The sequence below is a fragment of the Python bivittatus genome, unplaced genomic scaffold, assembly GCF_059951505.1.
Source record: "Python bivittatus isolate LINGU-HERP-01145 unplaced genomic scaffold, Pbiv_v1 ctg000610_np1212, whole genome shotgun sequence".
NCBI lineage: Eukaryota > Metazoa > Chordata > Lepidosauria > Squamata > Pythonidae > Python > Python bivittatus.
This window is the reverse complement of record NW_028277088.1, coordinates 1,793,230-1,819,402: the sequence shown is the minus strand read 5'-3', so window position 1 is coordinate 1,819,402 and position 26,173 is coordinate 1,793,230. Positions and strand designations below refer to the sequence as shown.

Here is a 26,173-nt window from a genome sequence, read left to right as displayed (position 1 = left end):
GGATTTATAATTCACAGGTCTATTCCTCAGCTATGAAACCATCCACAGAGCAAAAAAAATATTATGTAAAATGCCGTATTTTCCAGCTAAGTCCTTTCCTTTCGAACTCATTTTGAATTTACAGCACAGATGAGGCAATTGCAAATTGCTTTGGGAACATTTTATTATAAAAGAAACAAATTACCTCCACGCAACCCAGCATGGTGGGTGGCACACATTTTCAAGGTTAAAGACTGAAGAAACACAGAAACCAAAGGCCTGTAAATTAACATGTCGGGCTTCCATGTGAGAAGCTGTTTCCTGCAGCCCAGGAAGAGCAGGCCGGCCGGGCGACTGTTAATGAGAGACATCAGCTGATTTCCTCTGCATTTTATATTCTGAGAACTAGATGTTGGGTACCAGTTACTTAAAGCCTAAAAAGCAGGATTGCCCCTCAAAGAACCAGTCCATCACAAGCCAGTTGCACACTTGCTGAAAAGGAAGAAAGGGGGAACAGAAGAACAAGGATTTTCTGGGTGCACACGCACACTGGTTGCAGATTTGTGGTTCTTGGGCAATGCAGGACGTTTTGGCCCCTTGTTCCTTTAGAAGATGAGAACTCCAACACAATTCCCAGTCAGCTGAGCAAGTCCCACCAAGAAGGAGTGCAGGCCCTGCCCCCAATCCTAGATCCAAAGTAATCTTGCCAGGCTGGCATTTCCTGAGCTTTGTATTTAACTTCTGGCGCTGCAAGGGTCTCTGTTTAGGTTGCTCCAAGTCCAAGGCGAAGAGGAGGCGGAGGCAGTGCGGCCAAGAGACTCAGATCCTGTCTCTCTCTTCCCCAGTTAAGGCATCAGCAAGGACGATGGTTTGGGGAGCGTCAAGAGGAATGTGTGTCTGGAGAAAGCATCACATGTTTTTGTTCGCAACAAGCACGCTCTTCTAGGCATGAATTGCACCCAGTTTGTTCAGGCTGCTTGGTTCCACCACGTCTTATGCCCACACAAAGGCTCCAGGATTCCTTGAGGCAGATCCTTCCCAGAGTCTGGAACAAAGGAATCTCTTTTCTGCAACGGCCCCCCCAACGCCACCTCAATCCGAGTCACTGCCTTCCTGCTTTGCTGAATCAACGGCAGATGCCAAGTTCTCCTCCTGGCCTCTCAGCCTTTCTCCTGCAAGAGAAACAAGCAGACGGATGCACGGGAAGCTTTTGGATGGCATCTTCTTCGCTGCCAAGGCAGGCCGCCCACCAAAACATCTCCCTCAACGTTGTCCCGGGCAGCTGAAGCACCACTGCCAGAAACTTAAATGCATCCAAAGCCCCCGGTGTTTCCATCTAGTTAAGAGGTCCCACCCCTGTGAAAAGAACCAGACAGGCAAGTCTGTCTCCTCCCTTAATGCAAAGGAGAAGATCGGGGAGATGAAGAGCTCTAACCCTCTAGGAGAAAGGAGAAGCACCATTCCTTACATTTTCATCCCACCCTTCTGCTATGAAGCTGTGGGAGGACTCCACCCCCCGAAGGAAACTAAGTGCAAAAGTCATCTTCACAGCTGAGGAAGGATGTCAATCCCCTCCAAGTCTTACCCAATATTTTAGAACAGTGTTTCTCGACCTTGGCCACTTGAAGATGGGTGGACTTCAACTCCCAGAATTCCCCAGCCAGCCATGCTGGCTGGGGAATTCTGGGAGTTGAAGTCCATCCATCTTCAAGTGGCCAAGGTCGAGAAACACTGCTTTAGAGCTTCCACTCTCCAAACGTGCTGGGTTCCAACCAACTCAGCCTGGCCAAAGGGCCTCCTGAGTGGAGGCAATGGGGGCTGAGATCCAACCGTATCTGAAGAGACCTCAAGGTCTCGACCATCCTTTTCCTGGAATAACCTCGATCCCAGAAATGTTTGAGAGAGACATCAAAAGCCTTCCAGAGACATATTTCATGGTGAAGCCAGGAAAGCCTGGCTTCTTGTACAAAGGATTCCCCTATTACGGGGTGGAAATATTAGAACGTGAAGAGAAGGGTGAAGGAGGAGCAAGTGCCAATGTCAGATGGGAAGGACGACGTCTTAGACGTAGTTCCAGATCTGGCTTGTAAATCTGGCCTTAGCTGTGGGCTTTGACAGGAGGCCAAGTGACATCACATGTGCCATGATGTCACTGCGCAAATGAACAGAGGTGCTTTTCATGACTGCATAATCTGCATCGTTTGTGGCACGGCAAATGGCTGTTTGGGGACCCCTGGGTGCTCCTATGTCTTTACCCACAGACCACCACTCACGGATCAGTTCAGCAATGGCCCTCTGGGTACGCTTTTCCAGTTTTTCCAGCTTCTTGGCTACGTCTCGCTTCAGGTCCCTGAAGAACGAGAGGAGGGAAACGAAGCAAAACAAAACTCTTCTACCAGCCCAGGGTTGTACAATCTTTAAATGCAAAATTAGCTCAGAGCTCCCATCCCTTTGGATAGAAGACAAGGGTGGGCCTTTGCATTGCACCTGAAGGGATCGGGGACCCCACCCTGCCAAGCGGGGAGGGGGGCAACTGAGGAGAGCAGAACCCTCTTCAAATTTATACAACAGAGCTCTTTTCCACCAAAGAGAAAACAAGCCGAATTGACTTGACAGCATGGGGAGGCTCCCTCAATTATCAGAAATGCTCAGAGCAGAGAACCTGGTTTAAAAAAAGGGAACGGCGGAAAACAGAACAGACTCTGAGGACTTTCATGCTAATCATTTGTCAATGAGAGAAGCCACCAAATTAGACAAATCTACTAAGAAGGTGGTTGCTAAAAACACACCTTTCAAAAGAAGCTTAAACTTTTTCAAAGGGCCAAAGGCCCCCTCTTAGTGTAACTTGAACCAGAGATGTCCAGCAATCCACAAATAGGGTCCTAAGCAGGGATCAGAAATCAGATTGTGGCTACCAGCAAAATGAGTCTCCGATACATTCCACCACACGAGCAGTCAGTCAATACAGTTCACCACATGAGCAGTTCCTAAAAAGCTGGTGAACCCAGGCCTCTTTTCTAAAACAGCCCGAAGCCGGTATGAAAAGGACAGCTTGCTACACAGAAGCCTTCTCCAGCCTACGACCCTCCAGATGGGTGGAATCTCATAGTCCCCCACCTATGGATACACCCATCCCATCTGAAGGGCAATGCAGTGGGAGGACATTGACCCATATGCCCCTTTCCTGAAAGGACGGGACAAAAAAGAGATTGTGACTCCCCTTCCAACAAACAGGAACGGATTTGCACCTGTACACACACACACACACACATGTAAGGAGTCTGATAGCCCCTTTTCTGACACGCCCATTTGATTCCAAGGCAGAAGCTTTCATGAGCTGCAGAGCTCACAAAAGCTTCTGCCTTGGAATCAAATGGGCGTGTCAGAAAAGGGGCTACCAGACTCCTGACTTTTTTGCCACCATAGATTAACCTGGCTCTCCTCCTGCAACACCCACAAAGAGCAATTCTAGAACATTTCTACCCCTCAAACTGCCCCACAGCAAACCCAGGGCTCTTCTCACGCCTGGAGTGATGGAAGGCATTTAAAAAGCCAATGTTGGCTGTGCTGCTCCTGGAGATGAACATTCCTACTCACCAGTCGGGCTTTCTGGGGGCGAGATTTGCCAGATCCTAAAGGGGAAGAAAGCCAAGGTGGGTCAGCGGGGGAGAGTCCCTTGGCCCCTTTTTTCAGCCAAAGGGCGTTCCCCGGTTTGATGCGAGAAGGCCTTACCACTTCCTCGATGATGAGTTCAGGTTTGGCTGCCTCCAGCTGGTCCTTCACTTTGTCTTCCACTAGAGAGACAGGAGGAAGCCCCAGTGAGAGATGGGCAAGGAAGATGCAGAAAGGCTTGAGGTTCCCTACATCAACTGTCTCGGGGGTGCAAAGAGGACCCCTCCAGCAGAAGCCCCAATTGGGGATGCTCCCCTAAAGAGCGGCACGAATCAAGGCAGCCATCTCCAAGCGGGTGTCCTCCAGACCTGGGAACTGCAGACTCAGCACACGTGGAGGGGCAGCAGGGGGAAGGGGACTCCAGAGGGCAGTTGCCAGGGAGGAAATCCACAGCCACGAGGGCTGGAGGTATGACACGAGGACTTCCCTGTCCTCCAGAAGGAAGAGCTGCTCTCAGGGGCCCCATTAGAGCCCTGGCCTGGTGGCAGCAAACTACCTTGTCCTTAAGACGCAGGGCAAAGGAGCGCATCTATTTTTTCCGGTATATTGTTCTTATTGATATATGGTACTTTTAACTGTGGTTAGCCACTCAGAATCGTGAATTTGAGATGGGTGGCCATATACACAAAGTAGAAAGAGGGGAGGGGAGATGGGGGAAGGGGAAGGGGAAGGGGAAAGGGGATGCTGTGTCCTGCTTGCTCGATTCCCGGCTGGCCGCTGCTGGGTGAGACTGGAAGAGACAGATCGACTGCAAGCAGCCCCTCCCTGCCTCCTCAGCTGAGCTACCTGAAGCAGGCTTTGCTTTAGGCACCACTCTTTCCTTCAGCTCCTCGTCTTCCGGGACGTAATTCCGCAGCTTGAGCTCCCTGGAAAGAGGAGGAAGAAAAGGGAGCGTTTGTGAAAGGGGCAGGCTGAGCCCATGACCGTTGAAGCCACCCTGCTGCAGTGGCAGTGCTTGTCTCCAGCAGGGGGGGGGGGAGGAGGAGGAGGAGGAGCAGCAGCAGCAGCAGCAGCAGCAGCAGCAGCAGCAGCAGCAGCAACAAAGCACGAGGGACCCCTGCTTGGAGTGAGCAGGCACCCAGACCCCCTTCACGCATGCGCCCCAACAGAGGCTCTGACTGGCGTGGGAGGATGGAACATTCCCTGGAAATGGACAGACTGTTTCCCCAAACTGCAGCCTAATTGGGTATTAATTCAAACACCTCAAAAAGAAAAGCGACAAATACAATCCAGAAATACCGCAGAGCGAGGGTTACAGGTAGTTCTCATTCTATGACCACTCAGTCAGCGACCGTTCCAGGTTCCTCTGTGTTCTGGCCGTCCCACCGCCCCCGCGGTCACATAATTGCGATCCGGGTGCTTGGCAACCCGTTCGCGCTTATGACCAGTTGCAGGGCCCTGGGATCACGTGATCGCGATTTGCGACCTTCCCTGCCATCTTCCCACAAGCAAAGTCAACGGGGAAGCTGGCAGGGAAGGTCACAAGTTGCTGGGGTAAGTCGCCCCCCCAGTGCACCCTTCCCCAGCCCCTCTGCGCTCATGCTGTGCCGGCCACTTGCACACCCCCATGCACCCCCTTGCACCCTCCCCCACCTGGCAACAGCCGCTCACCTGCCTGCCGGCCTGCTTGTAAGCCACCTGGGACCTGCAAATTCATGCCTGCTTCCCGCTGACTTAGTTGCAGGAAGCCAGCAGGAAGTTGCCTCACCTAATGACAGTGGGATTTGGTGAACAATGGCAACCAGGATTGCAGGGATTGCCATCGCTAAGCAATGCAGTCACACTTTACTACTGCATTGCTTAGCAATGGAAATTCCAGTCCCCAATGCCGTCATAAGTCAAGGAGTACCTGTGCTTACTTTGCTTCCAACCCTCCCTCAGCCCTTTCCTTTTCTACCTGGTGAATCAGAAATGAACTTCATTGAGCTTCACACAGTTTACTCCCAGGGGAGCCTCTGTGCATAGGGAGGAATCCTTGCACAAGTGGAGAACTTGCTGGGCACTGGGTTAAACTGCAGAATGTTGCAATCCTAACACCATACACTAGATGTCGACGGCACCCTTTTCTTTAGCTCCTCTGCAGCTTCCATGAGCCCTCCCTGGCCAGGACTAGTAACCTACAGTGGCATTAAAGCTCCCAGCATCTGAGGCAAGGCGTTCGGACTGCCTGTGCTCCGCTCCTCTGAGCACACAACCAAGGGCCACACAGAACAGCCTGGAGCAGAGGCAGTTTGCAGAGGAAAGGGAAATGGGAGAGAAATCAGGACTTGGGGCTGGCCCTCCAGATTCTCCTTATCTGGAAACCAGAGAGGTAGGACTGGAACGTTTTCCAGATTGCAAATGCTTCCTGTCCCAGGACTAATTTAAAAAGAAAAAAGAGCACGCAGGGTTGATAAACACACGGCTGAACAGTCTCTCAAAGATGAATGTGCAGAACAGCTAGCAAGAGTCTTGACTGCATGTTATTCCTCATAATTGTTATCCCCCTCTTTTCATTAAGGAGAGCCCAAAAGAGCCCAACAGAAACAAACAGAAACACAACTAAAAAATATAACTACCTCTATTTAAAACCGAGATTTACAGAGACGCAGGCGATAGACTCAAAAACAGCGTGGCTGTTTAAAACAAACAGCGCCCAAATTGGGTAAAAGCCACCGACAAAAGCCAGAACGAGGGGGCCTGACTTGGAGGGGAAAAACACTCACTCACTGTTTATCTGTGCCAGGCAGCTTTCTTGGAGGCACCAACAGATCTTGAGATCACCCCAGCCCACTTAGGGGGCCAAAAACCTTAACCAGACCCTGAATCACGCCCAGAAGCAAAGAGGTATCCCAAAGGACTGAAAGTTCAAGTGGCTATTTTATTTTATTTTATTTTATTATTTTTAGCATCAATCCCAACCTTACCTGGGCCAAGCCCTACCTGGCCTTGGCTGAAATACGATATCTTGAATGCTCATCGGGGGGAAATGCAGCATCTTGGAAACTAAGGGGAATTTCCCAGCTTCCTTTAGAGTGTGTTTACTAAGGTGGAGTCCCCTGGAATGACTTGCAACTCACCTGGGGTGAGTCACCGTTCGTGCCAAGAGGCTCCCCTCCCACCTCTTGGTCGCGCCCATCTTCCCCCGCCTTCCCCAGCCTCCCCCACCTGCTGCATTCAGAGCCAGCTGCAGCCTTTGAAGCGTCATGGGTCCTGCCTCTGAACCCCAGTTTTTTTGGGGGGATGGAAAGGAAGAGTGGAGGAGGGCATCGGCTGGCGGTGTAGTGAAAGGAGAACTGGGAAGAAGTTGCCGAGCATATTAGAAGGCATCTGGGGAGGGGGGGAACTGGTATGAGAAAAAAGTACTCGTTTCTGTATCCAAAACTGCAGTGGGTTTGAGGGCATATTCTTTGTCAGAGTCGAATAACGTGTAAGAAATGGGTGCACCTGATTTTCTTTTTCTCACACCATTTTCCCCCCTTATTTTCCAGCTGTTTGGTTGGTGTGTTTTCTCCAGATTACCATTGTAGGAGGAGAGCTATGTTGGTCTATGCAGTGTTTCTCAACCTTGGCAGCTTGAAGATGGGTGGACTTCAACTCCCCATGGCTGGCTGGGGAATTCTGGGAGCTGAAGTCCACCCATCTTCAAGCTGCCGAGGTTGAGAAACACTGGTCTACAGCAACAAAGGGTCTGGTAGCACTTTTTTCAACTAACAAATCTGATTAAAAGGTAGAAGCTTTCATGAGCTCCTTAGTGAAGCGACCACCTCAAGTCTAAGTGATTCAGCAGTGTGCCTCGGCCTAAACTCAGCCAAAATTCAGGGGGGACCTGCAAAACCGATCCAAGGCCTAGTTATCCCACATATGGAAAGCAATCTTGCATGATGCATTAATAGGCTCCGTAGGATTTCTGAAAATCAAGGTAGAGCAAACACGACAGATGTCACCAGCAACGTTTCCTTGATAGCATGTCCCAGTGGTCTGTCCAGCCACCAACTTTCTCAGGAGGCAGCCCCAAGTCAATAAAGCCACTTGCAACTTGGAAAAAGTCTGCAGACCACCAGAGCTACTGGCACCTGCTATGGGGAAGAGGAGCAAAGGAAGAGAAGGTATCTTATCCAGAGAAAGGCTGCTAGACTGTACAGGTAGACCTTGCTTAACAACTGCCCTGTTTAGCAACCGTTCAAAGTTACGACGGCGCTGAGAAAGTAAGTTTACGACCAATACTCGAACTTGCGGCCGCTACAGCATCCCCATGGTCACATGATTGCAATTTGGGTGCCTCACAACCAGCATGCGTTTATGATAGTTGCAGATACAGGTAGTCCCCAGTTTAAGAATGAGTTCCATTCCCAAGGTCTGTCCTTAAGTCGAATTTGTATGTAAGCCAGAACAGTATTACAGTATTGTATAACACTGTATAAGTAGTATTGTGTAATGAACTTGAACTATTGTGTATTTAATTTGAATCGTTGTGTATTTAACTCGAATTTTGCTATAATAGGCTCCGCTCTTAATTATGGGTTGTCTGTAACCCGGCCATTCTTAACCCGGGGACTACCTGTAGTCTGCTAGATACAGTTCAGGTAGGATAAATCAATTTCGAAATTAGGCAGATGCAAGGGGCTTAGAAGAAATCGTAAAAGTTGGATTGTTCCTGTCTTTGAAAGGTTTAAGCTGCAGTTGCCTTACTAGTTAACATTGCTAATCAGAAGAACAGCCAGCAACAGGGACATCTTAATTTAGGAGAATAGGAACTCCACCACTGAATAATTTAAAAGATGTCAGGCTGTTTTACAGGGAACTCCATCAGTTGATTGAATTATCAGAAACAAAGGGCACAACATCAAATGCATCAATTATTCACCACTGTTGGGCCATGCAGCTAATTCCCTTGTTGCAAACAAATTTAATCTTCTCTTCTGAGGCCGCAGGAATGCAAGGCCCAGAGCTGCGTTCTGCAACCTGACACTCCCCTAGATGTGGTGGGCTTCCGTTCCCATCTAACCGTGCTTCCTTTCCAGATGGGAGTAGTTATATTAAACTGATATGGACATATACAGGTAGTCCTCACGTACCAACCACAACAGGGAAGGCAACTCAGTCACTAAGCAGCGCGGTCGTTAAGCATGACGCCACGTGACCACACCAACTTAGGACGTCAGTTCCAGCTGCAGTTGTTAAGAGCAACATCATGTGACTGGGACTTGAGGCTTCCTGCTGGCTTCCCCATTGACTTTGCTTGTCAGAAGCCAGCAGGGAAGGTCTCAAATGGCGATCATGTGACCATGGGATGCTACGACTGTTGTAATTGCGTGCCAGTTGCCAAGTGCCTGAATTGCAATCACATGACCATGGGGACACTGCAATGGCTGCAACTTCGAGGACCGATCATAAGTCTTGTTTTTCAGCCCCGTTGTAACTTCGAACAATCGCTGAACAGTGGTCAGTAAGTGAGGACTACCTGTACCGGAAACAACTTCAATACACTCTTGTAATCATTTTCTTTCATTTTTAAACTTAGATTGCAGTGTTTGGGGAGAAAGAATCTCTCTTTTTTACTGTTAGTGAGACTTTAGAAGTGCTGGGAAACAGATATACAGAGAAACAAATAATTTTTCTCAGCTATGGGTTGGTACCTGCTTAGTAAGTCTTAAAGAAAAGATTTGGGCTTCCAAAGAATAATTCTGTAAACAGATTTGGTCATCGAACATACTCTGAAAAACTGACTTCACTGTCGTCTCAAGAGCCAAGATTTGGCTCTAAGTGACCTCTAGACCGTGGCCATAATGGGGAAAATCGGAGAGCTTATCAAAAGGAAGCAGGCAACCGAAACAAATGCCCCACCTGTAGGCATCCATCTGATGAGCAAACTGTATAAACATTCCACTTATTGTCCGCTGTTGGAATAAATGTGGGACGTCACCTGAAATCAAGCCAACTTACAACAGCCTAGTCTTCCACAACTTGGATGTGCAGGCTGGAGGTGTGGGGAGTGGGGGTGGGGGTGCTAAATTTGAACCTCTCTGAGGGGCACCAGATTGGGAACGGCTGTTTTAGAGCTTTAACTGATATGAAAAGAGCAATCACGCCAGTGTTTAATTAATGCAGCCTGCCCTGCTTCGGTCCTTCCAGATATCCAGACAGCACTCTCGTTACATCCACCCCAGATGTGGCATGTGCTGGAAGCTGTAGCCCCATCTATCTGGAGAGCACCCAGCTCAGAAAAAACAGCCTACACAGGATTAAGCGGAGATGGCCTTGAAGCAAATATCCAGAAGCGACACATGGAGATGGCCTTGAAGCAAATATCCAGAAGTTGTTAGAGCAGAGTTTCTCAGCCTGGGCCACTTTAAGACGTGTGGACTTCAACTCCCAGAATTCCCCAGCCAGCATATGCTGGCTGGGGAATTCTGGGAATTGGTCCACACGTCTTAAAGTGGCCCGGGCTGAGAAACCCTGTGTTAGAGAAACAACAAGGACAGAAGCATTTCTTGAGCCCTAGGAAAGGAGGTAGGATTAGCAAATGGGACGGGCTGGTTCCACCTAACTCAGTGGGGCGTAAGAGGGAGGGGAAGACAAAGACAAACAGACTTGCAATAAAGTATGTTCTAGTCTTCCTGAGGAGTCAGTTTCCTGGTCTGGCCTATCTCACAGGGCTGACAGGGAAAATAACCAGAAACTCACTTATGTTTTGGAGCATCTTCCTCCTCGCTGTGGTTTTTCAGCAGCTTGACCTCTGGCGCCTCATCGTCATTAGTTTGCTGGTGAGAGGAGGAAGGAGAGAGAAGAGAAAGAAAATTAAGGTCTGATGCTCGAGGCAAGAACAAGGCCAACCCCAGGACAGAGTGCAAATGTCACTGAAGCACACAACTCCATGTGTGGGTTAATCTGGATTCACTCCAGAATGCCCCATCATTTCCCATTGTGGTCTGCCAAATAGGGGGAAATAAATGAACCCATGCTGGCTACTGAATATCATTACAGTTATTCACCCATCAGTACTGGCTGAAAGCGAACAAGAAATCTGGGCAAATGAAAAACAGGAGCCCAGAAGAAGATGGAATTCTTCAAGCGGCAATCCTCAGACTCCCAGGGCCTGAACCGCATTATCAGGCAACCATTTTAAAAAATAGATCAAATGCCAAAACTGTTTTCTGGGAAGTGATAGATGTAAATGCAGTTGCACTGATTGCACAACGTGGAAAAAAATATTGGATAACTTTAGCCAACTAAGAGAATGGCTAAAAACAATAATGAATTCCTCACAGGTGTCCTTGCTCTTCTGAACAAGGTGGAGCAGACGGAGAACAACATGCAATCTGGACTGGTTTTGCTGTTTATCTAGAATGTGGGGAGATCATGCAGACCACCGCCTCCTCCATGATGTCCTTCAAATCCAGGAAGAGGACCATCCTGTTCTGTTCCAACTGAAGCTACTGGTATAGGGGCAAAACCAGGCATGCCAGCCTTGCAAAGATGTGAGATTAAGAACCATCTGAACATGGCTAGGCCATTCCTGAGCCTGCACAGTAAAGGCAATGATGCAAAGAGTACCCTTGAATCAGATTTCTGAGCCCTGCTGCAAACGTTGGCTGATAATCAGCCTTGAGGTTGGACCTCAAACTCAGAGATGTTTCAGCCCAACTTGGGCTGTTCTTCCTCACTTATCTGTACCAACAACACTATCAATTGATCAGCCATTTGAGCTATCGGACCAAGGAATTTGGGAAGCAACCAAAGGGGAGAGTTTGTGCTGGAGAGATGGTGGTCCAAAGTCCCTTTGGTTGCACTTCTCTGAAGGAATGGCAGATGGTGCCAACTGCACATGTGAAGGCGGAGCCTGGGGTGCCCTGGGTTCCTTCCCTATCTTACTACATCAGACAAGAGTAGCTGGCAACTTAACCCAGGAGTAACAAGAAGATCTGCTTTCTGAAATCCATATTAATCCCATTATATATATTTATATATAATGTATATAATATGTGTATGTATGTGTATATATGGAGGGAAGGGAAGGCTACAAACACACAACCTTCAGGGACCACCTGAGGCAGGTAAGGCTGAAAATTCTACCTACCCAGCTGTTCCACCTCCCCATCCGATTTCTCCAAAGTAAACAGATGGACACGGGCTGGATTCTTCCATTATCCCAAGCCATACCAGTCAGGTTGGGGTTTAGAGCAATGCGCCAGTAAGGCCATTATGTTTATTCACCATGTTTGTCGGCGGCTAAATAATAAATGACTGGATTCACGTGACACATTTCCAACAAACCACATTACAGCTTGTATCTCAATAATAAACCATAAATATCTGGGCATGCAAGGGGAATATAGGAACATTTACCCAGAAGCCTATCTCAGCTCACCTCTTCCATTCTGAGTGTCCCCCTGAACACCAGAAATTACAATCATGAATTTAATTTATCTTGACTCCCTCAGTTTAAGATCTTTTCTTCTCAGTTGCTGTAGACAACTTACTATGACATTACCTAGTTGGGTAATGAAATGTCTGCAAGCAAACCACCAAGCTCAGAGAGCACCAAGAACTCTACAAACTCAACTTAAATTCAGTGGAAATATCAAAACTTAGCTTCGGATCTGAATTTTGTTTTCCAAATCCAACTCTAAAGAAATGCAAGAATTATGTCCCCTCCCACCCCCCAGGATTTCTCAACTTAGTGGAGAAATTGGACTTTCATTTCCTACAGCCTGCTTGATAGAAAACAGCACATGAAAAGCTACCATGACCCCTGTTACCAGTTGCCCACTGAAATATCAATCCCTGTGCAGTTCAAATAAATTGCTACAGAAATTATGGAAATCACAATTCAATAAACACAGGATAAAAATATGGGGGGGGGGAGAGAAAGAAAGCCAGACATCTAAATCCAAATATCAGCTGATGCTTCCACAAAACTAAAAACAAATTTGGGACAAGTCAAATGTTGGTTTGATCTTACTACGCTAGACAAGACCCAGTCCTCTACAGGCTCAATCAGTAGATCTTTTGGATGCAACAAACATTCCACCAATCACAGCTTGACCAAACTACAGTCATGCATTCAGAGAAGAAACACATCCAGAGAGCAACAGTTTGCTTTATGAGAACAGATTCCATGCACAAAATCCATGCCTGGTTTCTCCAACATCAAATACTGTAAAGTTGAACGGTATTATTGGTAAAAGATCTTCCTCCTCTATCAGAACAGTACATACAGTCCACCTTCCCTTAAGCTGTCAGAGAGAGAGGTATACAGATGTTACATTATAGCATGCCCCATGAAGAGCTAAGGGAAAATGGACTGTAGATACCATATTAATGGATTCTAGATATCATTCCTGCAGCCCCTGAGCACCAGGATCCAAACAGCTCCTAAGCCTTGTATTATATGGTCATCTAAAGGGCAACGGTCCATGAGTTCAATTCCTCATGGAGGGTTTGAACCCATAGAACAGTGTTTCTCAACCTTGGCAACTTTAAGACGTGTGGACTTCAACTCCCAGAATTCCCCAGCCAGCATGACTGGCTGGGGAATTCTGGGAGTTGAAGTCCACACGTCTTAAAGCTCTCAAGGTTGAGAAACACTGCCCTAGAAGAAGACCTTGCTATGTACACCTGATGATTCCCACTAAGGATGAAAGTGGTCAAGCGCTGCCTCCTGGTGGCCGATATAACTGAAAATTCCTAGTGATGGAAACCCAAGCTAGTCATCTCCCCCATCATGGGCTAGTAACTTTGATGGCTTCTTTAGAAGACTGAAAATGGAGTTTTACGGTACCGTGCCAGCAGCAAAACAAATAGGAACGAAGGAAAATGCTTGTTGTTATTTTTAAAACACAAAAGCTCTCCTCTTTCTCGTATTATAGAGGAAATATTGAGAGCAGGACAAAAGATAGACGGCATCTATCAGAGACCTACCTAAAGCTAATCCTGAAGTGATGGTAAGGCGGAGGGGGATTGGGAGTTACTTCCCCAAATGAAATGTCTTAGGAAGTTCAAAAGAAGCCAAAGAGTGAACATTTGTGCATTTCTTACTCTCCTGATACGGAAAAAGCCTACCAAATAAGACCAAAACAATAGGCTTGCAGGAAACCATTTTTTTTTAATGGGGGGGGAACAGAGAGAGTCCAATTAATAATAAAAAAAGTCCTGCCCAAGAAACAGCATTCCAGAAGCAGCGTCAAGTCCCAAGTTCAGGGAGAGCCTGCTTATTTTCCCAGCTTTTGTTTATCATAAAGAACACACATCCGTCCTCCGTTCCAAAAGTGAAACTCTCCCTTGCGTTTCCATATCATTCAAAAGAGGCCGCAGCAGAGGGAATGCAAGCTAGAACGTAAGCCAGGGCCGTATCAGTAGAGCTAACCAACTTTGCACAGCCTGAAATTCATGCGACGAGATCCCCAAGAGTAGAAGAACCTTTTTTTCATGCATTGATAAAGACGGTGATTTTCAGCCATCTCCACCACGACAAATGCAAGGAACCACACCACCTCAACAAATCAGACCACTTATTTTAGCCTACAGACTGATTAGTCTTGAACCATAAAACCCAGCCAGCCTTCTGGCATGAGTTGGAGAAGATCAGCTGACCCAGAGAAGGCTGCTCTAACCAGCTGCAACTCCTCATGATCTCTGGCAGAGTGGACCCTCCCCTCCCCTCCCCTCTTTCCCACCCTCAGGCAAAGGGATGGAGGGGAGGAGAGCTAGATCAGAGATGGGTAGCCTTTTGATGAATTGGGGGTGGCAGTTATCATTTTTGGGGTGGTCTGAGGGCTTTGGTGGGTGGGCTAATGATGCAAAGAGGGTAGGCCAAAATTCAACATCCCCCCCCTCCCGGTTTTAGAGATCTTCCTTCCTTCATTCTTTAAAACTGTGTTAAGCCCAGTTTAGCTTTATGCTACAGGTTTTTCCTTTAGGTTTTTAGTGTTTCCCGCTCCAAAGGAACAGGAAACCATACCATGGTGGTTTAGTAACTGTGGTGGGAGATGGCAGAAAAAAGGGGGGCTTCACTCCTGAGCTCAACCACTTAGCAAGAGGGCTTTCTCCCGTTTTACAAGTACCTCCCACCCTGGCCAGGTCATTGGCCCAAGCAACTGTATACCCAACTGCGGTGTCCAGTTTGACAGGCCTCCCTGCCAAGTGGGCCCCAATCCCTGTGCTTAATAAAAAGGGAGGCCTGTTCTGCACAATCATAAATCACCTGCAATCTGGTCCTTTTTCACAAGAGATTCCAGGGTCAAATCAGGGATTTCCTGGATGAAAGCCAGGAGCCTTCCATACAGTCGCTCTCAGATCATCTTGCCCCAAGAAAAAATGTCTGCTTGATCAGATCACAGTTAGCAAGTCATCTGGAGGGTCAGCCCCTCATTTTGGGGGGATGAAGAGAACAGGGAGGCTGATGAAAGAGGTATGTTCCACCCACGCATCCTTGGGTTGAGGAAGAAATTGATACCTGTATGGATAGGAAGAGTATTGCAAGGTTTTGCAGACTTCTTTTCAGGGACTGAAACAAGATGGAAGGGCCTTCTCGGCGGTGATATAATTTTGCATAAAACGAAAAACAAAAACTTTCCAAGGGCAATCTGGACGGAGGTCAAAAGGAACAATTCCTCGAATGTGGGCCAATACTAAACTCACAAGCTGAGGAAATCCAGGAACTTCCTATCAGATTTTTGTTCAAAGTATTACTGCACAGGCCTAATTTGCTATCTTCCATTTCCTCCAATTTTGCCCTTGTTAACAGCACAGAAGCCTCCCTTGCTCAGTTCAGAATTGCATAACCTGTTGGGTTCCCCCACCCAAATGTTGTGCCCATAGAACAACAACGAAAATTCCTAACAGCGACGTTCTTGTACGTTGCAGAGAAAATGGCACAATTCTGTTTTATAAATTCCTCATGGGCAGAGGCCTGTCTCCCACCCACCCCCAGCCGCTTTAGCTACCTGTAAATGTGCACCAAAGTCACAGTATTAACAGTCAAAAGCAGCTAGATAACAGGGACACACATGTGACAGGTTAATTTCAAGCCACACCACTTGAGTCGGCTGAAGATGTTCATCACATGCTTTGCACATATTAATTAAACATTCCCACTCGGGTGCCAGACAGATCCAGCAGTGCATTTTTGAAGTTGATCATTAACCTACTTTCTGCAAACAGGCTTTGTCTCCTCTGCCCCAAACTCTTAGAAGTTAAACTGAGGAAAATGGGGGGGGGGGTAAGCTTGGGAAAAGGCAGAGCAAAGCACAGGCCTGGTTTGGCAAGCTAAAGTTTGCATTCCCCTCTCCCTCCCCTTTGCCACTATCAACCCCATTAGAACAAATCAAATCAAATCAAATCTTTATTACGGTCATTTTTATTTATTTATTTATTTATGATTACATTTATATACCAGCCATCTCCCCCAGAGGTCACAGACTAGCACACAGAACAAACCCAACATCTCCGATAACTTTGATTTTGCTCGTTCAGAGCCAAAGGGGAGGAAGCCTCCTTCACAAAGGAAATCCTCACTACTTACTGCTCCCCAGGGATGATATGTTTGGAAACAAGAAGAGAACCAACTTCAGGGCTGGAATTTGAGGAACACCTTCCTCAAAAGAGAGCCGTTGAAGGAATATCGGACGGGAGACACGGCCAACTATTTCAGAAGAGAATTTTACAGACCAAGCAGGCTTATGAGGTGCCACGAGAGCCAAGCTGTAGGGAAATTAAAAGCCAGTGCATCTGGAGAGGGCACCAGTTTTTTTAGGAGGGGTTCAACAGGCCTAGCTTAATACGACTTTAGTGACATCATTCCCCATCCTGCCTACTTAAGTAACCGCTTATGACTCACAGCTCCTTGCAACTGTTGGAACCAGGGGCATGCTCAGACATGCACAAGATGGCCTGTGCCAAGGCCACTGAGAAAACCACTGACAGGGACAGAAGTTCAGGCAAGGCTGAGCATTATTTAATTACTTCTATTAAGTGCATTTATATAGTGGCCTGATCAACAGGTGACTCAGGGCAGCCCAGGCAAAGAAAAACAACACAGGTTTGATAACCTCACCCCCCCCACACACACACACAAAATAAATAAAACTTGTCGTACCCAGAGCAACTCCATCCAACCGAAAACCCTCCCACAAACAATCAAGAGCAGCACAAAACCTCCCAATTCAGCACCTGGAGGAAAAACTAGGTCTTAAGAGTCTTCTGAAAGACAAGGAGGTTGGGGCTCTCCAAACCTGAGAGGGAAATATCTAAGGTCAAATGGTTTGAGTTCAGACGGGCTATTCTGCCTGAGCTTGAAATGTTCCTGTTTTGAGCTCAGAAACATCTCATAACTGTCAGGATTCTTCAAGGTCAGAAGGGCCACTCTCAAACCCTTGAAACGTTTGGAATTCACAGGCCCTGACGCAGGAGTTTTTAAGACACCAAACACCTGGATCCCTGCCACCAAAGTGATTTTGAGAGATTTTCCTGCCCAGTTTGAAAAGCAAATTACAAAAAGCAGCAACGGAAACAGGGATCTAGCGGGGTGTTTTGCAGCAAGAAGTGCTTTGACAAGGCACCAATCATCGGAGGCCAACTAATTTTGCAAAGAGAGAGCAGGAACAATGCATCACAAGACCGCCCAGACGCCTCTCTCAGACAAAATGCTGGTTCCTTTCTTTGATCCTCATAGAAAACTTCTATACAGGCAATGTGGACAGGGGGCAAGGGCTACAAAGCAAGAGGTGACACGTTAAAGTGGGAAAAATAAGAAACAAACACCACCCCAATCATAGGTTGAAAATATGTGGTTCTGAATGCCATTAATTTTCCAAGTCCTTGTAAAATAATGTTTTTAAAACCACTGGGAGTCTTGTGGTCTTGCTCTGCATTTACGCACAATTAATCCCCACTCACTTGGTTATTTATACCAATACTCCGACTGGCGCCAACAGGTTTAAAAATACAACTGCAAGTTTTCAAAACTGTCACATCCTCTGGGCTGAACCCAAGAAATTTCACCACCTTGTGCTGGCACAGCAAGAGCCTGTGTTTAGTGGGAGCGAAACAGACCAGAGGGTTATTTGAGAAGAAACAAGAACAGCAGTTACACAGAAGTAGTTTAATCCTGACGAAGCTGGATCCCTTAGGCGTCTCAGGAAGCGGTGACCCATTGTGGAAAATTTCCAGTCACCTTGAATAGGTGTGTGCAGACCCACCGGAGTTATTTTGCTTTCACTAGAAACCTAGGACAGTAGACCAAGGTGCCTCTAGGTTCACCTCCCCTTCTTCTGCGGTGCAGAATTGTAGCTTGTAAATAAATCCGTTCATTACAAACCTCGCCCTGTTTTCCCCAAAGCTGCCTTTTTTCCAGCAGCCTGATTTTGGAGGGGGATAAGGCAAAATAATTAAACACGTTTGAGACAGAAGTCCTTCTTGATGTATTGCAAAGCACCAGAAATCTAGCTTCTACAAGGCCTAATTGAGCATGTGTGAAGCACAATAGCCCTTGGCTTAAAATAAGGAGGCAGGATAGCTGAGGTGATAGGTGTGAAAAGCCTGTAAAGAGTTAATTCACTCCAAAGTTTGCATAGAGAGACTCAGCCTCAAAACTGAACTCAGATTTCTCCATCCTGTGCCCTCCAGATGCACTGGACTTCATCAGCCTGGTTGCAGTGGCAAGGGACTCTGGATATTAAAGTCCCACCCTATGCAGTGGGCACCAGGTTAAAGAAGGAAAAACAACTTCTTTATCTGCTTTTGCATTGCTGTTCTTATATCTACTCACAGACTGCTTTCTCCCGTGAGAAATTTAATAAATGTAACGCCCAAAAAGCTCCTGGAAATACATGGTAGGGCAAAGGATTGCTAGTTGAAGGTGTGTTTTTTCACGCATGGTGAAACACTGAATGCCTTTGGGCTACCAAAGAGTTAAGGCCTTAGGAGGGCCTGAAGCTTCCAATTTTCTTTCCAAAGGGATCAGGCAGTAAGCCTTTGCCAGACTCAGTTCAGCAAAGGATCAATAAATTCGGAAGTCTAGAGTTGGCTTGCGCAAGAAACAGAAACCGCCAGAAGCAGATCGAGGGGGTAATTACTATAAAAGAGGATCAATTTAAATGAGGTTTGAAACCCAATTTGATTTTTCTCTTCCATGTATTTCTGGAACAAACATGCCTGGACATCATTTGGTAGAATAAGCAATGGTTTCTATGATCCTTTTGTGACCCTGCACAATGAGTTTATGATGGCAGAACAGAACCACAAGCACACTTGGCCACAAGATAGTCCACCGAGGGGGTCCATCAGTGTGAAAACCTTGCAGATGTTTTAGGCTGGCCCTCATCAGAGGAAATAAGACTACGTAACTGCTTCACCTCCCTCCTCTCCACCCCCATACCACTGACACCTTCCCTAATGAGGCCCCTTCAAAGGTGTTAAAACTACAATTCCCAGAACCCCAGAGCATGCTGGAGGCCGAACTGTGGGGGCTGCAGTCTTAACACACGTGGGAGACATCAGGCTGGGGAACAGTGACATAGCCAATGGACAAATTAGCATGGGGATCTGTGTGTCACGTGGCTGAAAAGAGGATAAAGGAATGCCTAAATCTATTCTAATCTAATCCAATCAAATAAAACAGGCTTTCAAAAGAGCTTTTATACTGTCTACTACGGTGTTTCCAACTTGGGCAAATTCCAGATGAGTGACCTTCAACTCCCAGAATTCTCAGCAGTTTTGGAAGCTGAAGTCTACACCTCTGGATGTAGCGTACCAACATAATCCCCTTCACCCTGCTTTTTAGCCCTTCAGACTTAAATAACTGCCTCAAGGTACAACTATAAATGGAGATTCTCTTTTTGATTTTCACCAGGCGTCCACAGGTGTGTACAAAACAACCACAAGCAAGACCAGTTTGATGCAGATGAAGCACTGTGAATTTACCAGAAACAGGGGTGGATGGTGGCTGTGCAAAAGCCTGTTTCTTCACAATAGTGCAACATAAATATCCATGATGCAGGAAGAGCCAGCTTGAACATTCAAGTCATAATCTGAATTTGGGCCAACAGTTTATACTGGACTTCAGAATGAATTCATCCATCCATCCATCCATCTCTATTCGCCTCGGTTCTCCTTACCCAGAAGAAGCGGCCACTGAATTCATCGGATATAATCTGGAAAAGTTTAAACGATTTTAAGGGATACCGGTGTTCATGGCAAACGTTTATACAAAGGCGCCCTTCTCCTAGCCGAAATCAAAAAACGTGTGTAAACCTTTCTGAAAACAACAGAATTGAAACTTTACTAGGAACTGCCCAGGACTGTGGGGTCAGTCATGAAGATATATGTAAACTTCAGCGTACTTATATTTAGACTTTGCTTTATAACCCAGGCTATTTTAAGAGAAGTATTAATATTTTGAAAAGTCCAGAAGCTACAGTTCCCCCTTTAAAGCCATGTTTTTAACCAACCTGAGCCATAATAATGAGTTGCTAAAGTAGCAAGGGCAACTGCCAAGAAACAGAGAAAACATGATTAGATGGTTAACACATATTCCAAACTCCCACGTCATTACAGGCACCAACTTCCAGGCCTCAGTCAGAAAAACTATGAATCTTTCAGCACCAGCCTGTGTGGCAGGGTGGGTGGAGGGCACTGAAACAAAAGGAAAATAACACTCTATTTAATGTGGCTAGAGCTGTTTCTGTACTTCCTCCTGTGGTGTGAAAACAGGAAATCTTCAGGCACCCACACTGGGGCTTGCCGTAACTCGAGGCAAGGACACCGCTAACTTCCACGAGACCAAAAGATCACCAGAGCTGGCAGCTTATAACAAACGTGCCCATTTTGCTTCTTAGGAGAGGAAAGATACCCCAGATGACCTTGGCTTTTTAAAACTTGGCCACTTTAAGATGTTTGGACTTCAACTCCCAGAATTCCCCAGCATGTCCACACATCTTAAAGTGGCCAAGGTTGAAAAACACTGACCTAGGTGATAATATCATGCTGATCTTGAAAAGCTAAGGAGGGTCAGGTCTGGGTAGTCCTTGGATGGGAGGCCCCAAGGAATCCCAGGACTGCAGGCTAGACTGGCAAGTTGAAGAGAAATCGCAGAAGGCAATGGCAAACAGTTCTGGACTGCTGCTAAGAAAACGACACAGAAGTGTCCAAGAATCCAGCTGGACATGAAGGAGACCCCACCTTTTTGGAGAGGGAAGGGGTACCAAACTACTTGCTCGTGGGATTCCACCCCCTCCTATTGTTTCTGGGCCATGCACACCGAGTTTCAGCACAAAACGCTCCCTGCTTTATGCCTCACGCAACTAATCCGCCTTGTCCCACAGCACGATCCTATCAAATAACCAAGAACATAATTAACTTGCTGGGTGAGATCAATTTGCACTATGCTGTTGTTAAGTGTTTCTGGGGCCCTTAAATAAGATATGATCCCACTGCTCATCCCAACATCTGATCCTTTTGAGAAACTCTATTTAGAAAGGCCGTCGATCTCAGAAGCACCGGAGGGGGGGGGGCAGCATTTCTGCATCTACCCCAGGAGCTCAGGAAAAGAGGACCAAGGGACAGAGATGAAGAGGACATCTGAGCCCACTCCCCCACCCTCCTGACCAAAGAGCCATCTATCACCAACCGCCCTGTGGTAAGGGCCCCGATCAATTCACCTGTCCTCGTATTATTTGTGATTTGATTCAGATACCCTTATTCAGAGGAATGGGACTGCTGCTGGAAACTCACGGCAGCCCTGCCCTGTGCCTCTCAGCACCCACCATAAGCACCAAGTACAAACCATAAGGATGGGAAAGCAACTAATGTGCATTGTAACGTCACAATGCAAACAGACCCCAGCCTTTCATTCTTTTTGCGGCCCAACGTCAGCCTCAAGCACGTTAAGTGAGGCGGTTTGCTTCGTGACACCGCAGCATGCTTTTTGTCATTTGTCTCCTCTTTGCAGACGCCCGTGCCCTGAACAAGGTCTACCCTCCAAGAGCACTCCGTCTGCGTTTTCCCAAAGCTGACCGAAAACTTTATTAGGCAAACTATTAATAAACCATGAGCTGTGGGGGAGGCGGTTTATCTTGCCAGATGAGCCAGACAGATCTCTTTATGCTTAACATGGATAATTCATAGCCCCGCAGCTTCTCAAGGGCACTGGGGTAAGCAGCGTGCTGGCAAACCATGGGCGATCAACTTTCTTTTTAATTAAAAGACAAACAGCTTCTAGCAAACCAAAAGCAACTGCTCTGGGCAGCGGGAACATCTAAATTAGGCCCTGCCCGGGAGAGGACAAACCTGAAAGGCTTTCACTTGCGACAGGACACTGAAATTCCCTCCACGTTTTAACCAAAGGCAGTTTGTGCTATCAAGTGGGCTCAAGGTGTGGCTGCATTCAACAAACACAGGCCCCGCTCGAAAACCACAGAGGGTGATTCAAGGGGATTTGCAGAGAATATTCAAAAAAGCCCAAGCCTGGGTTTAATGTGTTTGGGATGGGCGGGGATCGGGTGGAGGCTGCGGTGCTGCGTTCTGATGGTTGTTTTTCATCCGGGCTGTTCCGTTTCATCTGTTTTTTAATTGTTTTAACTTGGTATTACACTCAGAGTCTGTTGAGGTGGGTGGCTACAATAAATTCAATGACATAAATGAATAATAAGACATAATGATGAAACAACCTGCCTAATTTATTGTAGCCCGGCTGGCCAGACGTTCCTGGGAAGTTCACAAACAGCAGGATGCAACAGAAACGGCCAAGTCTGGTGGGTGAGCTGTACTGCAAGCTTTCTGAAGGAGGCAAAATCTATTTCTCTCTTCCGCTGACCCTTTTAAAAGCAATTTAGCAAAGCTCATCCCTGCTAATAAAGGTATAAGGGCCACAGAGTCCTTGGTGATCTCTGAGCTTGGTGGCTGGCTGGCAGAGGTTTCGTTACCCCACAAGGACGACGTTACTTAGCTGGGCGACTGATTGGGTGACTAGCTGGGTGACTGATGAGGTTACTTAGTGGGGTCATGAAATGTCCCCAAGCAAGCAACCGAGCTCAGAAAGCACCGAGGACTCCACTGTTCAACCCTGAGCGACAGAGATTCTCTTCTGTTAGTATAAGGGTTAGTTCAGCAAACAGCGGAGGTCAGGATATTTCCTGAATCGACTGCCCATATTTTCAGGGATGACCTGATGTGGGGGTGAACTGCTGAAAGGCCAACTCCTTCCGCCTTCTACCTGATTTATGATCTCATAATCAGCAAGCACAACACCCTGGATTTTTATCTAAACTAAATCACAAAGGCTCGTGCCTTGTATCATAAGGAAAAGGCCACTGAAGAAAGGCCAGTGAAGGTCCACACAGCACAATGATGGCGAACCTATGACACACAAAGGTGACACGCCACATTTTGGGTGACATGCCAGCGTTTACCAACGCCCAACAACTATTCTTCCTGTTTGAGTTACCAGAGAAACTGAGTTTGTTTTACTCGTATGTCATTTTTGTAATTATTTGACATTTCTTTACATAATACATAACACCACACGATTGGACTGTATTTTTTTAAAATAAATCAATATGTAAAAATTGTTTCTCTTTTGTTGGGGGGTGAGGGGTGACACACCAGCAGAGTCAAGTTAGCCATTTATCAAATTTTTGACACGCCGAGGTTCGCCATCACTGACATAGCACATAGGAGTATTTTACAGGCACAGGGATCCTGCTATATAGCCATCCCGCAAAATACCGATTGAGTTAATCTGGGATATAACTATAGCTAAGACTATGGAATTTACAGAAGGATGCCTACTGAGTTAAAAAAAAATATTTCCACCAACACCAGCCCTTCCCACTCCAAAGTTATTCACTTGCACCCCAAGATAGCCTCAATCCTCACGCATGTCGCCCCAAGTTTCCAAAATCCTTATGCAGGAGAGTTTCATTCAGCCATGTGCTCACTAGGTCATTTTATACAAACACTTCACGTCACTAACTCATCTCTCCAAATCTTCAGTAAATCTGTCTCTCTGTACACATGTGCCTATAATACTAGCTCAGCGTACAGCAACCTTCTTCAATGTAGTATTTTCCAGGTGTTTCGGAGCACAACTCCTATAGGATACAGCAAACATAATCAAAGCAAGGTGAAAGGGAACAGCCATCCAACACATCAAAAAAAACTCAGAAGCGGGAAGGTGCCCTTACAGCACTGAGTAAAAAGTCACAAGAAGCTTAAGACATGCTTAGCACTTCCAATCATTTGCAAAGTGTATGTCAAAAGCATTAGCTTTGCTATTACGAGCCAGTTTCATTTATTAAATTATACAACGCTAGATCTCATGACTCTTGGAGATTTGCAACACTTATGACATCTCCACATTGTATTGAAGTTAAAATTGTGTTAAAATTAAAATCCGAAACACAACCATGAGAGCAACACAATTCACCCCAAAGCCTTTTAGGATAAAAAGGTTATTATTGGAGGAATAAATCTTGTCCCCAGGAGGCCACTCAGGTGACTGCAGGGAATCAAGGCCCCTGGGCCTCGAGCCTCCTCCATTCCTGGAAATGGGGCACCACTCACTGTTTCTCCCAGGACAGATGCCTCAGACAGGTTAAATCAGGTAAGAGGAGGAGGTCCTGAAGGTATCAGGTGCCAAGCCGTACAACGCATTATAACTTAAAAACAACATTTTGGATTGCAACCAGGAATCAACTGGCAATCAGTCACAGATTCACAGTGTGTCAAACACCTGACTGTATGTGGCCCACTGAATTCTAGACCGCTCCAGTTTCTGAGTGATCCTCAAGGGCAGCCCCACGGAGAGAGTTTTGCAGTAGTCCAGTCCTGATCCTCCTGCTCCAGGTAGGGTCACAACTGATGGACCCTGCTGGGGCTTCCATCTACCCTTCTAGCAGTCGCCATGAGTGGAAGGAGTGGGCTAGTCCCTCTCTCCCAGCCCAACCTACCTGACAGGGTTGTTGTTGTGGGGAAAATAGGAGACAGGAGTATTAAGTATGTTCACCGCCTTGAGTTGACTATATATATATATATATAAAAGTATAAATAAATAAAAGGTGGGATAAAAATTGAATTATGACAACAACCACCACTGTAAAACTGTGGGGCCTCCATGGTTTGAAGCAATGTACCTGAGCACTAGCTGCAGAGTGGAGGATGTGCAAGAGCATCGGATTGGCCCCTATTTGGAACAGGATTCTGATGTAATGGATGATGAGGATATCCACAAAAATTGGCTAGCTGATTGAGAAACAGCATAGTGTAGCGGTAGCAGGCATGGGGCTGGCATCAGGAAGACTGAGGTTCAAGTCCCACCACAAAAACTCCCTGGGTGACTTTGGGCTAATCAATCTCTTTCAGCCCAACCTACCTCACAGGGCTGTTGTTATGGGGGAAAGTTAGCTTCTGACTCAAAGGTGAATTATAACTCTAATAAGTACCTAACTAGTTGATCCTTTTGGATATTATGAGACATGAGGTCTCTTCCTACATCGTTGTTGTTATTATTATTAGATATTTTTAATCCCACCTCTTTATATATAACTCAAGGTGGTGAACATACTTAATCCCCCTGCCTCCTAATTTCCCAGCAACAACAACCCAGTGAGATAGGTCGGGCTAAGAAAGACCGACTGGCCCAAAGTCACCCAGCTAGTTCTTTACAAGCTACCTGGATGGGTTGGACTACAACACCCATCAGCCACAAACTTCAGGGGAAAGGACTCATGGATGCCATAGGCCATCACATCTGGTGGGGAGGAACGGCAAGCACCGTGGCCCGTCAGAGCTTAGAGGGCGGTCATTATGGGCTTTGTAATCCGACCCATCTGGGGGTTGGGCACTTCTTTAATTTCTCTCTGTCTTCAACATCAGGAGAAGACTAGAGAGCGGTGGGCTTCGTGGCCCAGCACACCTGGAGGAAAGGGGTACTAGCCAGTATAGACAGCAGAACTGCGATGGGCTTTGTAGTCCCTACCCTTGGGGCCAGGTATCTTTTTCTCGCCCAAAAGAAGAGAATTAAAATGATACACATCGCACTCCAGCACATTGCAGGGGGGGGTGACAAGCGTCACGGGGCGATGGGCTTTGTAGTCCCTCGTTTGTTCGACGGGGCTACATACAGACATGCGCGAGTGACGCAGCCGTGACGTCAACGGCGAGCAACTTCCCGCCCGAGGCCTCCCCCTTCAGGCCGGCAAAGCCCCGCAGCCGCCTCCCGGCCCCCCGCGTCGGCCCCCAGCCCTCCTTACCTTCCTGGAAGCCCCGGTGCGCTCTCGCAGCGCCTTGAGCCGCTCCCTCCGCCGCAGCGCCTCCTCCTGCAACTCTCCAGGCGCGGCCGCCATCTTCAGGCGCACTGCGCAGGCGCGTCGAGGGGGAGTCTGCCCGAGAAGCAGGCCTTGCCGAACGACAGCGGAGCCACCGATCAGCGACGCAAGGGCTGGCCAGCCGAGCTCCGAGCACCTCGCTCGACGAGTTGTCAAAGTTGCGGGAGGAGGAAAACAATGTTGGTTGGGGGAAAAAAGTTTCTTTCTGTGCGGAGGAG

General features: G+C 47.1%; 1 protein-coding gene across 1 annotated transcript; it reads right to left on the bottom strand.

The window, feature by feature from the left end:
* CCDC12 (coiled-coil domain containing 12) lies at positions 1–26,070 on the bottom strand. The gene is made up of 7 exons (XM_007436254.4): positions 25,881–26,070; positions 10,318–10,394; positions 4,438–4,517; positions 3,712–3,773; positions 3,577–3,611; positions 2,253–2,329; positions 1–1,151 (listed from the first exon to the last, which is right to left on the bottom strand). Exons 1-7 carry the CDS (start codon positions 25,971–25,973, stop codon positions 1,072–1,074), a joined length of 504 nt encoding a protein of 167 aa, XP_007436316.3. The 5' UTR covers positions 25,974–26,070; the 3' UTR covers positions 1–1,071.
* Positions 26,071–26,173: the final 103 nt, after the last annotated feature.

Bases quoted from the DNA above. Each gene is read 5' to 3' on its own strand.
- CCDC12 (XM_007436254.4), bottom strand. From the start codon at position 25,973: ATGGCGGCCGCGCCTGGAGAGTTGCAGGAGGAGGCGCTGCGGCGGAGG. The intron at 10,395-25,880 runs GTAAGGAGGGCT...TCCTCTCACCAG, and splicing joins GCACCGGGGCTTCCAGGAAG to CAAACTAATGACGATGAGGC. The intron at 3,612-3,711 runs GTAAGGCCTTCT...CTTCCCCTTTAG, and splicing joins AACTCATCATCGAGGAAGTG to GATCTGGCAAATCTCGCCCC.